This window comes from Petaurus breviceps, unplaced genomic scaffold (assembly GCF_028583685.1).
Source record: "Petaurus breviceps papuanus isolate PSGF00001 unplaced genomic scaffold, PetGlider_PUasm1.0 38, whole genome shotgun sequence".
Taxonomy (NCBI): Eukaryota; Metazoa; Chordata; class Mammalia; order Diprotodontia; family Petauridae; genus Petaurus; species Petaurus breviceps.
The window spans coordinates 47,903,904-47,921,789 of NW_027186304.1; the positions used below are offsets into that span (position 1 = coordinate 47,903,904).

The window sequence follows — 17,886 nt, forward strand, 5'->3', positions numbered from 1 at the left end:
TGGAAGCTCTGAAGTCACCCTCTGTAATGATGATGGTTCAAGATCTTGTGTCACTCCTGTCAGATTTAATGAGAAGTTTCCAGTGAGAAACTTTACAGAGGGCTTTTCCTTCCCCCAGTCCTCAAGAGTCTCACCCTCCTAAAGTCTGTATACCATATTCTTTAACTTCTTTCCCTCCTGGTCATTATATCATGTATTTCTCATCTGGAAAGTCAATTGAAGTCAAACCAACCCATTTTCCAACCTTTTAGAACCATTTTTGACATACTTTTTCATCCTCAACGCACATTTGTTATGATAAATTAGCCTGTCTTCTTTGCCTATTTCATGGTAAGCTCCTTAAGGGAAAGACTATCAGTAGTGTAATTCTCTAAACATAAAAGCATGAAATTAACTAAAAGTCTGTTTATTAGTATGTAATAAATGTTTTATTTTCCCATTCCATTTACAGTCCTCTAAAGTTGTGACTAATATAACAATGAACAACTTTAATCTTAGTAATGAAAGGCTCTTCACTAACATAGACTTCTCAAGAAAAAAAAAAGAGCACTAGATGTACAATTTACATTCTAAGTACATACACTTCCATAAAACCAAAAAAATCATCCTGTACATTTGCATAGAAAGTAGAGTCATTCTTTTAAAAAAAGTTTTTGAGGTTTTATTTTTAAATATCCATACTCTTTGCTTAAAGTACCACACAAGTTAGGATTGTACAATGTAATGATAATACCAATCGACAGAAAGTGTAACTTCTTTAAAATAAAAAAAGATATAACATACTTTCAAAAGTTTGAATTTTAAATGAACGTTTCAACAGCAAATTAATTCAAAGTACAAAATGCATATCCAAGGTAAAATACTTTATCTACATAAACATTTCCTACAAAAGATCCCTTTGAGTTGTATGTATAAAATACCCACACCTTTGGGATGCATATAGCTAATTGTAGATCCCCCTTTTCACCAATCTTACTTAAGCTACCCCACCAAGCTTAGAGAAACCTTTTGCTCCTTGAATTTATATAAAGTTCCAGAGCAAAGTAAGGGATATATGGGAAAGGGAAGGAGCTGGGTAGTATAAAAGAGACATAACAAGGATTTTGTTTTTTCAGTTGCTTTGTGTCTGATTCTTCATGACCCCATTTAAGGTTTTCTTGGCAAAGATACTGGAGTCGTTTGCCATTACCTTCTCCAGTTTATTTTACAGATGAGGAAACTGAGGGAAACAGGGATAATTGATTTGCCTAGGGTCACACAGCTAATAAGTGTCTGAGGCCAGATTTGAACTCAGGAAGATGAATTCTGATTTCAGGCCTGACATTCTATTCACTATGCCACCAAGTATTAATGACAGCAATCCTTGGCTACTAAGAGGAAGAGTGGAGGAGAAGTCCTACTGAATATACAAGGAGGCAGAAATAGTCTTTGGCATCCTCTTCTCTCATTTTCTTGTCCCCAGCTTTGCTCTTACCTCCTGAAACCTCTTCTGCTCCAAAATCTCAGGTTCGCTATCCCAGTTTTCCCATGCTCAAAAATTCTCTCTGGATTCTTTATGCTATCTGCTTCAAATCCTTCATTCCCTTACTTTGCAATCACAAAGGAAACAATGTGGTCACGTTAATTTATATCAGGTGAGAACTTAAGGTATGACAACTAATCTTCCAGTGGTTATTTATTCCCTTGTTATTCTAATTCAATCTCAGATTAATGATGTTTGTGGGGTAGTCCTAGGAAAGAATGGAGGGTGAGGAAATAGTGACTTCCCTTAAATTATAATTCTTGAAGCAGGAGAAGATAAAAGAATAAAGGAGGTAAAAGTGGAGAGGGGAAGCATAGAAAGGAATGAATTGTATGTAGACTAAGAAGGAAGATATCCTGAGGTCCATTTATATACCTAATTCATGAACCCAGGGGAACATAGGAAGCTAGACCTCCACACTTCTTTGTTTAGAGAATGTTCATAGCCCAACTATTCTTCAAACTATCAAAAGCTTGGTTTGGCCACAAAAAAGGAATCGCTATCCTTTCTTTACTCATTTTGACCAACTGCCATGAAAATAACAATTATATCATGAAATATTGACTGTTATTTTGATCTGACACAAAATACTACATATGTATTCAGTCTTTGCTGTTTGTGGCTAAGTCCAGTTGTATAATCACAACTCAATTTCTGCCAATGAATGCAAGGGAACAACCAAGACAGAGGAACTAGTAAGGCCTTCTAACTCACAGAGAATAAAGAAAAACAAAGTAGTTCCATATATTTACTGTAAGATTATAGATAAGATGCTGCGCCCCTGATTTTAAGGATGAGGAAACCGAGGCAGAGTAAGGTTAAGAGACTTACCAAAGGTCACACAAATAGTAAGCATCAAAGACGGAATTGGAGTCCAGGTCCTCTGACTTGAGTCAGTATTATGTTCAGTTAGTTTAATAAAGAGCTACCTTTTTTTAATTGTTGTTTTAAGGTAATGACTATAAAAGTCTCTCTCCCCCTCTACCTCCCTCCCTTTTCTTTCTTCTTTTCCTCCTTCTCTCTCCCTCTTTTCTCTCTCCCTTCCTTTCTCCTCACTCTCTCTCATTCCTCTACATGATCAAGGCACATCACCTGACAAAAGTTCCAGGTATAGTCTTATTATATTTAAATGGTTTGAAATTCTTACAGTCTGCGAGACTGTTGGCATGGAAATCATTTGATATGTTGTCAAAGCACCATCAATAAAGTTTTAATTGCAAAATATTTTTGCTTTTTAGGATGAGGGAAGGAGGGCAAAAAAAAGTATACAAGTGAATACAGAACTTTTAATCCTTATAATGGAGTCTTAGAAATAGTTATTTGTGTATTTACCCCCAAAATAATGAAAACTGATTTCATTTTGCCATGTGTTGGTCTCTAGGAAGAGGTAAATAGACTTGCAGGAAAAATGTGTGAAGAGTTAAGTTTAAAATGAAGAAAAATTCACCCTCATCATAGTCATCAAATTTGATTTTTTTTTCTTCTTAGAAACCCTCCAAACTATCTGGGAAAAGGTGTATATTAGCATCTCTTCATGCATGTTTGTGCTAATGTAGCAAATTTGGGTTCCAGATGGTCTAAAAATTCAAGCCCTTCTTCTTCATGGCGCTCACTGCAACACCCTACAGAACCAGCTGTGGAGCCCCTTCCTTCGTAGTGATATGTAAGAACATAGTCTTGAGCATTGGTGTTGTCTTCATTCTGGTTGCAGAGATGCAACTTCTACAAAGTAAGAAAACACATTTTATTATTTTTAAAGAGGCACCTAAATAGATGAATGTAAAAATTATTTTATTTACCTTTGATTGCTTAATTTTTAACCAGAGTGTGTCCTCTAATGGATTCCTACACACAAAAAATGTACATGGTTGGCCTGTATCATAAGCATACTATAAAATTAACATTTAGCAGATCTATAGCAATCATGCAGTTAGAAGGTTGTGCACAAATATGTTCTTCATAATCATATTTCCATCAGGAAATTACAATTAAAAGCAGGATTTGCTCATGAAATGGAGGTAGAACAAGGAACTCAGATTTTTGTAGTTTTGGTTCAATACATTTGGTTAGCAATCTAGAACTATATCTCTGCACATGAAAATCAAGTTCCCCCAAACCACAGCAACAATGGAAATTTTCCACGTAGTTCAAAGGAAATTACATAAGAAACATGAAATGAAGTTCATTAGAAGGTTAGACATTTCAAAAAGATGTCTCTGTCTTGATCTTTCTGTTCTTTGTCTACCAAATTTCTTTGTCTCTGATTGGTACTGGTATGAACAACTTTTGTTGTAAAGTGCTGTTCTTTCCACCCAGACACCAGAAGTTTTCCCAAAGAATAAGCTTCCAAGTACAGTGTATTGAACCAAAGAACCACAGATAAATGGTTCCACTATCCTACCTTCTTTCCAATTTGAGCTTAGCATTACCTTGTGACATGGAAACCAGAATCACACAAAAAAAAAAAAAACTAGGCCTAGACTTGGATTTACCCACAATAGGCAATAAATCAATAATAAGTCACAAGTCCTTCCTATCTCATGTAGAGATCCAAAAAGAATAAGGATTTTGAAATATAGGAATAAAAGATGCTCAAAGTTTTGGATATCTTGGAGAGAGAAGAAAGTGGTTAGAATATCTGTTCTTTTTACATTCTATTTCCACCTCTCAAAGCCCTATGCTGGTATCATGAACTTATTGAGAGAGAGAGAATACAGACAATAAGACATGCAGACTTAAGGAGTTTGTGAATTTTAAGTATGTGTTTTTTTTCTAAATTCTACTAGATTAAGTAAATTTGTACAGTGAAATTCTTAAATGATAGAAAAAGAGCTTTACTGTGTGGCATTAGACATGTTAATGGTACCTAAGAATTATATATTAAGTGAAATGGAATGGATAAAATAAGATTTGTTTCTGACTAAAAATAAATAAGAATACACTCAGAATATGGAATAATTGTTCCCAAAAATATAAATTTTTAGCCTATTATTGCAAATCTGTTCAGCACATACATGTATATATGTACATATATTCACACATTATATATACACATATATGTGTGTGAACATATGTGTATGTCTCTGTCATACATAGATCTAGATATGCATATAGAGAGATACATACACAAAAATAGATATATAGATACAGACATCTATATATCTATATATACACACTCATATACATTCTCAAAAATTCTAATACAAACATTATAGCCTGGAGACTACCCAGAAAACTTACTTCACCAAGACGGGGTTGAGTATAATTGTGCCACTCAGAGTATGTATATCTGCAGGCATCAACTTCAACATGTCCTCCATTCCTGCATGAATCCAGGGTGTGATGTCCTCCTCGAGAGGATTCCAGAGTGTGATGTCCTCCTCGAGAGGATTCCAGAGTGTGATGGCCTCCTCGACAAGATTCCAAGGTCTGATGTCCTCCTTTCATCATTTCAAAGCATTCCTGGCCCCCATTTTTAATTCCTGATCCCAATGTGCCACAAAAACCTTGACCATTACCATTCAGCATCTGTGTAGCAAATCCATTTGTGGAACACTGAAAGAAAATAGAACCATTTATGTCATGTAATCAAGGAATACAAAACATCATGATGGGTAAAAAGGAATAAATTCACTTGCAATAATATTTAGGTAATTAAACTTTGCTATTTGTACACAAGTATGTGTTATGGAATGAAATTTGTTCTAAAGAGGGTCTAATTTTCAGCATCATTTCTATAAACACTAATCATATATCATAATAAGAACTAGGGATAAAGTGGTAAAAAATGATGGTCTGTACAGCTGTGAGCCTGAGCAAGTCATTTAATCTTGTTTGCTCTGGTTTCCTCACCTGTAAAACAAGCTAGAGAAAAGAGTAAACCACTCCAATATCTTCACTAATCAAGCCCTGAATGGGCGGGGGGGGGAGGGACAAAGAGTCAGACACAACTGAAACAACCAAAGAATGATCTTCTTAAATGATCTCATTCCATTCCATCTCAGATTGTGCTCTCTTTCATTCTCATTTTATCACTTATTTTCAGTCTCTCCCTGTCTACTGGCTCATTCACTATGGTCTACAAACATGTCCATGTATTCCCTACCCTGAAAAAAAAAACAACCCTCACTTGATCTTTCTATCCCCATTATCATTCTAAATCACTTGTGCCCTTTGTGGCTAAACTAAAAGATTTTAGAAAGAAGAAAACTCAACATAAGAAGCAACAGGAAAAAGAGTGACAACAGAAGGAAACATGGCCCCCAGATCGAGTAATTAATTAAGTGCAGGCATCTATTTAGAAATACTTCAAAATAAAGGAAAATGATCCAACACTTGATGAGACAGACAAAATTGTGGACTTTGAGGAGAATATGGAACCACAACATGCTATTCTTAGGTCTCTCAGAAGAACAAGACAGGAAAAAAAAAATTAACACTATAATGAAGGAAATAATAGAAGAGAACCGCCCAGAACTCCTAAACATAAGAAAGTGAAATTTCAATTGAAAGATTCCATAGGTCACCTCTAGAAAAAAATTCCAACACTGCAAAATCCATCACATATAATGGTTAAATTTAACGATTCAATTCAGAATCAAGTTTTGCCAACCATCAAGGGAAAAACTTTTAAATAAAAAGGAAAGGATATTTGAAAACAAGACAACTCTGCACACACTAGAAAGAGGAGAAGAGGAGGAATAATGTGTTCCAAAGAGCACTGGAGTTCAGGATAAACCCAGTTGTTTCAACTGTATCTGTCTCTTTGTGGCCCCATTTGGGAGTCAGTGCAAATACAAGCTTAACCATACAAGGCAAAAGATGGCTATTCAATAAGAAAGCATTTGAAACATTTTTAGAAAGAACAAGAATTAAAGATATTGTTTGTTTCTCAAATACTCCAAACAATAGAAATGTAGGAGGAGTAAATGAATGTAACAAGCAAGGTTAGCAACAGAGCAACAATGGAAAGATGAGTAAAAGACTTCTTTCCAAATGTACACAAGGAGACAGGGATAAAGACAGTAATCTGGTAGAGGAGGTGGAAAGGGAATATTATGGATAGAATCTGGAAACACCCTTCCTACAGAAGAATATTTCTTTGCGGGACTATATTATAACATGGGAGGTACATCAAAGGAAGGGAGAAAAGCTGGGGTATAGAGAGAAGTGAGTGATGTGCCCATATCAAATCACGTGCTATCAATGAGGTGAAGGTGAACTCTGTGGTCTCAGAAAGAGAAGAGCCTATAGGGTAATGGGTGAAGAGGAGGGAGGAAAGATTAAAAAGGGGTGAGAAATGAAGGAGAGATTAAATTAAAAGTAGGAGGGGGTTCCATTAATGAATGTTCCAGTGAGTGAAAAGAGATAATTGGCGAAGAAAAATTAAAACTTCATATGGGATAAGGTTTGGGGATTTGATGCTTGAAATGTCAACTTGTCCTAGAAGAGGCAACTGAAACCTGGAAGAGTCAACATAGGAAGTAGATTTCCAGGCAAATGAAGAAAAAAAATGTTTAACAATAGAAGATACATATCAGTGTTGTAATGCACAATCAGAGATGTGGTATGGAAGTGACCCTACCACAAGGCAGTGTCCTGACATCTACAATAATTGGCACCACGTGGCAAGCCCTAGAGTAGCAGAGAGCACCTAGAGAGGAGCCTAGAATGAATACTTTGGAAGCTTTGATTGCATGAAGAATATAGACAAAATAGGAAGACCAGATAATTTTATAATGGTCATGAATCAGAGAATGAGGATCTAGAGTATGCCTGCACAACCTGTAACCCACCAAAGGATTACCAGTGGTCTGCAAAAAATATAGAGGTTGTTTTCCCCAACATTTTTCACTGGCCACCCGAAATCCTTTAGGGCAGGTTGTGCAGGCCTGCTCCAGACTCAACAGTAAGAGAAAGTATTTAATGAAGAGAGAGAGAAAAATTTTTGGAAGAAATATTTACCACATAAAAGCAGGAAAGGAAAAATAAACTAATAAACAAAACGCTAAAAGGAAGGAGTATCAAATGAGAAGAAAGAGGAAAGAGGATCAGTGGGAACAGTACCACCTGAAAAAAAATTGAAGTAAAATAACTGAAGGAAAATAATACTTGTCTACAACAGAAGAGGAACTGGAAACTGAAAAGCTTCTGCAGCACAGACAACATTGAAGCATCTAGGATAGGAGGGGAAGTGGTTGGGGGAGGGGATATTTGTATCAGATTTTTCTGATAAGGATTTGGTATCCAAGATATATAAACAATTAAGAAATATGTATAAGATGGATAGCCATTCCCTGATAAATAAATGGAAAAATATGAACAGTTATCAAAAAACTGCAAAGTATTCATAATCATATGAAAGGATGCTCCAAGTAACTAATATTAAGAGAAATGCAAATCAAAAGAGATCTGTGGTTTCATCACATTCCCTGCAAATGGGAAAAACAGATAGAAAATGGCCCCAAAATGCCAGGGATTGTGTAAGAAGAAGTGTATTAATACATTGTTGGTGAAACTGTGAAATGGTACAAACATTCTGGAAAACAATTTGGAATTGTGCAAATAAAGTGAATAAAATGCTCATACCCTTTGAACCAGGGACTCTCTTACTTTCTGAACTTAACCCCCAAGAAAGCCACCAAAAAGGAAAAAAAATCCTTACATACTAAAAAATATTTATAGAGGCACTTTTTGTGATGGCTAAGAATTGTAAACAAAGTACATACTCATCAAACAGGGAATGACTAAACAAACTGTGGTACATAAAATAATGGAATATTACTGTGATACAGGAATTGATGTGTGTCATGAATACAGAGAAGCATGGAAAGATCTACACAAACTGATACAGAGTGAAGTTAGCAGAGTCAAGAAAACAACATACATAGTAACTACAACAATATAAATGGAAAGAACAATGATATTCCCCCAAATCAAAAGTAAATGTAACAAAATTATAATGATCTAGTAAGATTCAACTGAACAGGTAAGAGATGATATTTCCTTTGTGGAGGTGGGAAGACCATAAGTGTTACATGTTGCAATTTTTTCAGACTTTTTCAAAGTATTGACAAGTTATTCTGACTTTTCCCCCCTCTCCAAAATTACCATTTGTCATATTGGATGACTCTCTTGAAGATGGAGGGGTAGAGATACACAGGCTATTGTGGTGATAGAAGAAACAGAATATATCAGTGAAAGTTTATTTGAAAAAAGTGAGCTTTTGGTGGCACTACTTTCATATTTTCTTCTCCATTTCTACATATTCTAGACTTATAAATCTCATTATAAAAATCTCCCTGGAGATGCCAAGTTGATTTAGTGTTGTGAGATTTGAAAATAATGATCAACAATAGTGGTGTGCTCAGGAATGTCAAATAACCAACTCTCCAGGAAAAAAAAAATTGTTCAGCAAGATACTTTTTTTACATTTAATTTGCATTTACATTTTCTCCATTACTTTCTTAGGTTTAGATAATTAACAAAACAATAAATCAAGCCCTAATGTATAGCACTGATTGATTTCTGAGGTATAATTTCATTGCAAATTTAACAATTTACAACTCATACTGAAAATTTAGCAGTTGGTAGTCTGGTTCAACTCACTCCAGCACACCCCTGAATCATATATACAATCTACATCATTGTCAAATGAAATGGGTGCTAAGCATAGATTTTGTCTATTACCTTCTATTTTTTTTTTGCATTAGCCTCTTCTTCCAGAGGGTTCATGATCCACCTCTATGGATATGACTACTATTTCTATATTTTCCTTCCTACCCACTTACTCAAGGTCCAATGTGTTATCTTCAAGTAGACATTTGTTGTTCTGTCACTTCAAATTCAGCACATCTAAAACTAAAGCTGTTACCTTTTTCTTTTCTTTTTTTTTAAAAGCAATTGGGGTTAAGTAACTTGCTCAAGATTACATGACCAGTTATTTCTGGGTGTAGTACTGAGTATCTGAGCCCAGATTTGACCCCCAGGTCATCCCGACACTGGAGCCGGTGCTCTTACTTGCTGTGCTACCTGGCTGCCCTGCTGTTACCTTTGTCTACTGTGGAAAAATTGCCCCAAGTATTTGTTTTAAAAGAACATTAATGTTTCCTTTACTTTTTGCTTTAATTCATTTCCTGGGATAATTGTATTTATAACTCTCCTTTTCTCTATCTACTTGCTTTTGATTGTCATCCTCTTCAGTGATTATTTCATGAGATAGTGAAGGGCAGTGGATAAGTCACTGAAGACTTGAGTTCAAATCTCAACTCAGTCACTGACTGTGTGATCTTGGGCAAGTCATTTTCTCAGTTGTAAAATCAGAGGTTTGGACTTAATGGCCTTTAAGGTCCCTCACAGTTCTAATTCTATGCTGTTGTGTCCAAATGACTCCAAAATCTATATATCAAACTCATTTGCTAAAATTTCATTTTCACAGCTCTATTTTTCCTGGTGGTGATTTCCACCTGGATGTCATAATGAATATTAAATTCATTTCTCAATCTGAACATCACCTTTTTCAACTAAATCTGACTCTCAATCCAAATTTCACTGTTCTTTATATGGTACCACCATTTTTTCCATGCTCAAAATCTACGGGTATTCTTTGAGTTTTCCTTCTTCCAAATACTATAAATTTGATCAATTGCCCAGTTGCATTGATTCTAACCCCAACGCATCTCATGTTCTTCCCCCTTCTCTCTACTCACAATGCTACCATTCTAATTTAGAACCTAATCTTCTCTGGTAATGAGAGGAAGCTCCTGATTAGTCTCTGCTCCCTCTAGTCTCACCCTTTTCTGATTCATCCATTCAAGTGCCACCCTATTTTTACCAATACATAAGTCAATACACTGCTGAAAAAACAAAAAACGTTAGTGACTCCCCATGTCTGTTAAGAGGACAAGAACCAATTTGCATGGCCTGGCATTTTAGGCTATGTTACTGACATGTGGAGTATGAATAAATGGAATACGAACACATATAAAATATGTATGTAAATATAAATATTTATATATGATATATAGATTTTATAGCTATATATTATATAAATATATACAGATGGATACATGTACATATACACATACCTGTATACAGGTATATCATGTATATATACAAATGTACACACGCATACATGCACACATATATCTCTTCTGATATTAAAGTGCCTCAGAACTTAGACAGGCTCTTACATGATACACATTCTTATCACTAGTCCCAGATACTTTTCAACTTCATAGGCCTGTGCATCCTTGAAGTCTGCAAGAAGAGGCTTCCAAAGCTTGGTGTCACCTCCATGTCATTATGACCCACTAGGTTAGGACTTTAGGGGAGGAATTAAATGGGAATATAAGCTATTTTAAGAAGTTTTTAAAGTCTAATTGAATGGGAAATCATAGCATGCTTTCTTAGGTAGACACACCTAGAAGGATCTAGCTTATAGTAACTAACACATGGAGAAGCTAAGATACTATTGTTTTATATGTTGGCTACATAGACCACTTAAATACAAGCATAGAAGAAGAAAACATTTTTCATTCTTGTCAAGGCTACTATATTATTGTAATGACAAAGATACTCCAAAAACTAATTCTCCTCTTTCTTTCAGTTATAAAAACATTCAATTAGGTATGAAACCATGAGCCCTTTCTTTCCTTTAACCCTCACATCTCCCATCAATCACCAACATATGTCAGTACTTCATTTGAAACTTCTCCCATCTGTGCCCAACTCTCTTAAAATCCCATTGACACAAGAAAGGGAAGGTAATTGACTGAAAAAAGGTTAAAATGCAGAAATACTTAACTCTGATTTTGTCCTATGTTCTATATCAAGGAGAATGATCAGTATACCGAGTTGGGCCTAGAAGAAAGACAGAGTCTTCAACTGAAGATCAGTAGTACATACATAACATAAGTGGAGCCATAATGATGGAGAAAAGGCAGGGACTTGCCTGAGTTCTCTCCCAAACTTATCCAAATCCCTTTAAATAATGCTTCAAAAGAAATTCTAGAGTAACAGAACCCAAAAAAGGATTGAATGAAACAATTTTCTAGTCCAAGACAACTCAAAAGGTCAGCAGAAAGGGTCTGTTGCACGAGGGTGAGAGAGGAACACACACCAGCACAGACTGGGCCCCAGCAAACCAGGAGCAGGCTGTGGTGACCAGCATTGCTGGTTTCCAGAGCTCTCAGACCACAGATGGTAAGGGGGTAAGACAATTGGTCAAAAGGAGATTAGAGGGGTCCCTTTTCTGGCACTGGGAGGGAAAATCTGTTGTATTGCCCATACTTGGATCTAGACCACAGTCCGGGGTATCAGTCCTAGGGCAAAGAGGAGCATTTACACACCAGAACTTGTGACAACAGGGGTGCCAGGACCTGGTCACAGTTCCAGAGTGGAAAAGAGTGTTTTTGATTGCTCACATACTAGTACACAGTACAAACGAGTAGTAAACACCTCTCCCTAGATCATACCAACTTGGGAGAACCAAAAACTTACAGGTCCCCAGAATTACCTCTAAAAACAACTATACAACAAAACCCAAATCTTGGGACAGTGCCCTCTCCACTGTAGAAGCAGACTCCCACTTTAGCATAGAATTAAAAGCCAAGAAATAGGTTGGAAAATTAGTAAACAATAGAAAAGGATCCTGACTACAGAAAGTTACAATGGTGACAGGGAAGATCAAAACAGAAACTCAGAAGAAGATAACAAAAATCAAGACTCCCATATTCAAACCCTCAAACAAAAATATGAATTGGCCCTAGGTCATGGAAGAGCTCAAAAAAGGAGTTTTAAAATCAAGTAAGACAGGTATAGGAAAAGTTATTAGGAGAAATAAGAGTGATGCAAGAAAATAATGAAAAAAACAGTAAACAATTTGGTAAAGGATATACACAAAAAATACTGAAGAAAACAACACCCTAAAAAACAGAACAGGTCAAATCTAAAAAATTCACAAAATCCAATGAAGAGAAGAATGCCTTGAAAAGCATAATTGGCCAAATAGAAAAGGAGGTACAAATGCTGACTGAAGAAAATAATGCCTTTAGACCATTATCTAACACCATATACCAAAATCAAGTCTAAATGGATGCATGATATAGGTATAAAGGCTGATACTGTAAGCAATCTGGGAAATCAAGGAATAATTTACCTGTCAGATTTGTGGAGAGGGGAAGACTTTATAACCAAACAAGAACTAGAGAGCACTGTAAAACGCAAAGTGAATAATTTTGATTACATTAAATTGAAAAGCTTCTTTACAAACCAAGTCAATGTAACCAGGATTAGGAGGGAAATGGAAAATTGGGAAAGAATTTTTATAACCTATGTCACTGATAAAGGATTCATTTCTAAAATATGCAGGGAACTGAGTCAAATCTATAAGAATACAAGTCATTCCCCAATTGATAAATGGTCAGAGGATATGAACATGCAGTTTTCAGAGGAAGAAATTAAAGATATTTATAAACATATGAAAAAAATGCTCTAAATCACCATTGATTAGAGAAATGCAAATCAAAACAACTCCGAGGTACCACATCTCACCAGTCAGATTAGCTAAGATGACAAAACAGGAAAACGACAAATGCTGGAGAGGATGTGGGCAAATTGGAACACTAATGCATTGCTGGTGGAGTTGTGAACTGATCCGACCATTCTGGAGAGCAATCTGGAATTATGCCCAAAGGGCTATAAATAATTTCATACCCTTTGACCCAGCAATACCACTTCTAGGGTTGTATCCCAAAGAGATCATAGAAGTGGGGAAAAGACCCATACATATAAAAATATTTATAGTAGCTCTTTTTGTGGTGGCAAAGAATTGGAAATTAAGGGGGTGCCCATCAATTGGGTAATGGCTGAACAAATTGTGGTATATTCATGTTATGGAATACTATTAAGTATTATATTAATAAGAAAAGAGCAGCAGATGGACTTCATAGTTATCTGGAGAGGCTTATACAAACTGATGCTGAGTGAGAAGAGTAGAGCCAGGAGGCATTTGTACACAATTACAGAAACAACATATGTGTGATGACCAACTTTGATAAACTGGACTCTTCTCAATAATCCAGCATCATAAGTCAATCCCAAAAGACTCATGATGGAGAGAGATGTTTACATCCAGAGAAAAAGCTGAGTTTGAACCCAGATTGAAGCAAACTACCTGCTCTTTTTCTTGTTTGGTTTTGCTTCCTCTTTCACATGGTTCATTCCATGTGATACAATCCTTCTTTATAACCTGACTAATGCTTAATGTGAAAGTATTTACAAATATTATACCTGACTGTATGCCACCACGGGGGGAGGGAGGAAGTGAGAGAAAATTTGAAACTCAAGGAATTGTTGTAATGAATCTTGTAAACTAAAAGTAAACAAATTAATAAAGACCCCCCCCAAAAAAAATAAAGAAAATAAAAACCAACTGAAAAAAGAAGAAAATAATGCCTTAAAAATTAGAATTTGGTAAGTAGAAGCTAATAGCTTTATTAAGCATCAAGAAACAATAAAACAAAATCAAAACGATGAGGAAAAATAGAAGACAATATGAAATAGCTCATTGGAAAAACAACTGAGCTGGAAAATAGATCCAAGAGAGATAATTTAAAAATTATTGAACTAGGGGCGGCCAGGTGGCTCAGCGAGTAAGAGCACCGGCTCCAGTGTTAGGAAGACCTGGAGATCGAATCCCGGGCTCAGACACTCAGCACCACACCCAGAAATAGCTGGTCGTGTAACCTTGAGCAGGTTACTTAACCCCGATTGCTTAAAAAAAAATTATTGAACTACTTGAAAATCATGATAAAAAAAAAAAGCCTACATATGGCCTTTCAAGAAATTATCAAGGAAAACTACCCTAATAAGAGTAAAATGGAAACTGAAAGAATTTCACCTCATGAAAAAGATCTCAAAATGAAATTCCCTGGAATATTTTAGCCAAATTCCAGAGCTCCCAGGTTAAGGAGAAAATACTGCAAGCCCCCAAAAAGAAACAATTCAAATAGGGAGCCACAGTCAGGATAATACAAGATTTAGCAGTTTCCAAGTTAAAGGACTGGAGGGCTTGGATTATGATATTCCATAGGGCAAAAAAACTAGGATTACAATCAAGAATCACATACCCAGAAAAATGAGTATAATCCTTTAGGGGAAAAACTGATATTCTTTGAAAAAGAAGACTTTTGAGCATCCCTGATGAAAAGATAAGAGCTGAATAGAAAATCTGGCTTTCAAATGCAAGACTCAAAAGAAGCATTAAAAGGTAAACAGGAAAAAGAAATCATAAGAGACCCAATGAGGTTAAACTGTTTTCATTCCTACATGGGAAAATGATACTCGTAGAGGCGGCCAGGTAGCACAGCAAGTAAGAGCACCAGCTCCAGTGTCTCGATGACCTGGGGATCGAATCCCCGGCTCAGACACTTAGCACCCACCCAGAAACACCTGGCCATGTAACCTTGAGCAAGTTACTTAACCCCAATTGCTTTAAAAAAAAATACCTGTAATTCCTAAAAACTTTCTCATTATTAAGTCAGTTAGAAGGAGTATATATAAAGAGAAAACACAGGTATGAGCTGAATATGATGAAATTATATCTAAAAAAAATTTAGGGGTGAGAAAGAAGAATGCACTGGGATAAGGAGAAAGGGAAAGGTACAATGGAGTAAATTTATCTGGCATAAAAGAGACCCAAAAGATTTTACAGTGGAAGGGAAGATGGGGAAAAGAGAGAAGAGCTCACAAATTACACTCTCATTCAAATTAACTCAAAGAGGAATAACATACACACTTAGTTGAGTGTAGAAATCTATCTTAACATAAAGGAAAGTAGGATGGTAAGGAGATAATAGAAGGGGGATGTAATGGTAAGCAAATAAGTAGTTAACACCTTGTTTCAGCTAATTATTTAACACCTTGTTTCAGTTCAAGTTTCTTTTAAGCCTTGCCCGTGAATATATCAAGTCTTTAAGAAACAGAATTTGTGAACCCCATAACTTGTGAACCCTAGAACTTGTGAATTCCCATTGCTGATGCAATAGGAAGGGGAGGAGTGAATGACCATATATAAGAAGTCCAAGATGGAAAGAGCAGAACTGAGAAAAACTGAGAAGAGAACTCTTGTGATAGCAGAATCAAGATGGAGAAAACTTGTGATATCCCAGCACTCTATATTTGTCTGTTCTGTCTGTGTTGATGTTTGTTTGTGATACTTTGTACAGAAGCCCTGGGACCTTACTGGAAGTCCTGAAAGAGGATTTTCTTGTTGTCTGTTTACAGAAGTAGTGGAGGAGGGTTTCAGAGGTCCTGAGACTTTACTGTTTGATTTGTGTTGATTTGGTGATTTGTGTTGACCTGTTGGACCTTGTTTGTGGGTGTGTTTATTTCACAGATTTCACAATAGTGAATTGATGAAGGTTCCAGCTTCATCATGTGCATGAATGTTTTTTTTAGCCCTCTTAAGCTGTCTTCCAAGAAACAGGAACTGTGAAGGATTTGAGATGGACTGGAAATTGTAAGCTTCAGTCTGGAACAGGAACTGGACAAGTAACTGGAATGGGAAGTGGACAAGAAGCTGGACAAGGAGCTAAGAAATGCCTGCCTTTGAATAGTGGGGTAGATTGGAGCAGGAGCTGGGACCACAGAAGCTGAGAGCCACCCTCCAGTCAAGATGAAAAGACTTCTTCATGAGTACCTAATGTTGACTGAGAAGATCTAGATTTACTGTGACCTAGGGGTGGAGAACCTTGACCTTTGTATTTTGTGGCCCTTAAGGAGGCCTGCTCCTTAAGGATGATTGAGTTAAGGACTTACTGAATGATATCTTTTGTTTAAAACCAGGTGACTACTTTGGTGAAAACTATGTGGCCACTTTAGTGAAAACTTGTTATGTTATCAGTGTGAATGCTGTACTTTAGTTTCTGTGAATGCTTTGCTTCAATTTACTGCTGAATAAATAGAGAGTTCACTATACTAATCAGAACCTTAAAGCTCTTCACAGCAGCACTCTTCTGGAAAGCTGCTCCTGCTTGGCTTTGCATTTAGGATACCACAAGTTTTCTCCTCGACTCTACCACCACAAGAGTTCTCTTCTCGGTTCTTCTCAGTTCTGTTCTTTCCAACTTGGGCTTCTCCTTATATATGGTCATTAGCTCCTCCCCTTCCTGTTGTATCAGTAACAGGAGTTCACAAGTTCTGTTTCTTAACAAAGACTTGATACAATCATGGTCAAGGTTTAAAAGAAAATTGAACTGAAACAAAGTGTTAAATAATTAAATAGCTGAAATAAGGTGTTAATTACTTCTTTGCTTGCTATTACAGGGGATTAATAGAAGGGAGGGCAGACTGGGGAAGGTAAAAGTCAGAAGCAAAACACTTTTGAGAACAGACAGGGTGAAAGGAGGGAGAGTAGGGTAAAAGGGGGAAATAGGACAGAGGCAAATACAGTTGTTAATCATAACTGTGAAAAAAATTACAGTAAGTTTCTCTGATAAAGATCTCATTTCTTTTTTTAATGTTTTGGTTTTTTTTTTTTTTTTGCTTTTTGGAGGGGGGAGGGTTGGGCAATTGGGGTTAAGTGACTTGCCCAAATTCACATGGCTAGTTTTTTGTGTCACGTATCTGAGGATGGATCCAAACCCACATCCTCCAGACTCCAGGGTTTGTGCTCTACTCACTGCGCCACCTCGCAACCCCCAGATCTCATTTCTTAAATATATAGAAAACTTAGTCAAATTTATAGAAATAAGATTCATTTATCAACTGATAAATGGTCAAACAATATGAAGAGACAAGTTTTCAGAAAAGTAAACAAAGCTATCTATAGTCGTATGAAAAAAAAATCTCTAAATCACTATTGATTAGAGAAATGCAAATTAAAACAACTGAGCTACCACCACATACCTATCAGATTGGCTAATACGACAGAAAAGGAAAATGACAAATGTTGGGGGGGGGGGAATTAATACACTAATGCACTATTGGTAAAGTTGAATATTGATTCAACCATTCTGGAGAGCAATTTGGAAGTATGCCCAAAAGGCTATAAAACCATGCAATACCACTACTAGGTGTGTATTTCAAAGAGATTATTAAAAAAAAACAAAAAAAGAAAAGAAAAAGACCTATATATACACAAAAATGTTTATATCATTTCTTTTTGTGGTGGCAAAGAATTGGAAATTGAGAGGATGTCCGTCAATTGGGGAATGGCTGAACAAGTTGTATATGACTGTGATTTGAATATTATTGCAGTATAAGAAATGATAAGCAGAATGCTCTCAGAAAAACCTGGAAAGACTTATATGAACTGATGCAAAGTGAAATGAGCAGAACCAGGAGAACACTGTACAAAGTAA

The 17,886-nt window shown here is 36.2% G+C and overlaps 1 protein-coding gene across 5 annotated transcripts in view; it reads right to left on the reverse strand.

Moving 5' to 3' along the window:
- Positions 1-405: 405 nt before the first annotated feature.
- Positions 406-17,886, reverse strand: part of LOC138170484 (desmocollin-3-like) — a 375,256-nt gene continuing 357,775 nt past the window's right edge. For 4 of the 5 annotated variants that reach the window (XM_069099847.1, XM_069099846.1, XM_069099849.1 and 1 more), the window contains 2 exons: positions 4,763-5,077; positions 406-3,244 (listed from right to left, as the gene is read on the reverse strand). In XM_069099847.1, coding sequence (XP_068955948.1) covers positions 3,044-3,244; positions 4,763-5,077 — 516 coding nt within the window. In that variant the 3' untranslated portion in view covers positions 406-3,043. Of the gene's footprint in view, positions 3,245-3,321; positions 3,368-4,762; positions 5,078-17,886 lie in introns of all 5 variants that reach the window. The other variant, XM_069099848.1, reaches the window with a different exon arrangement.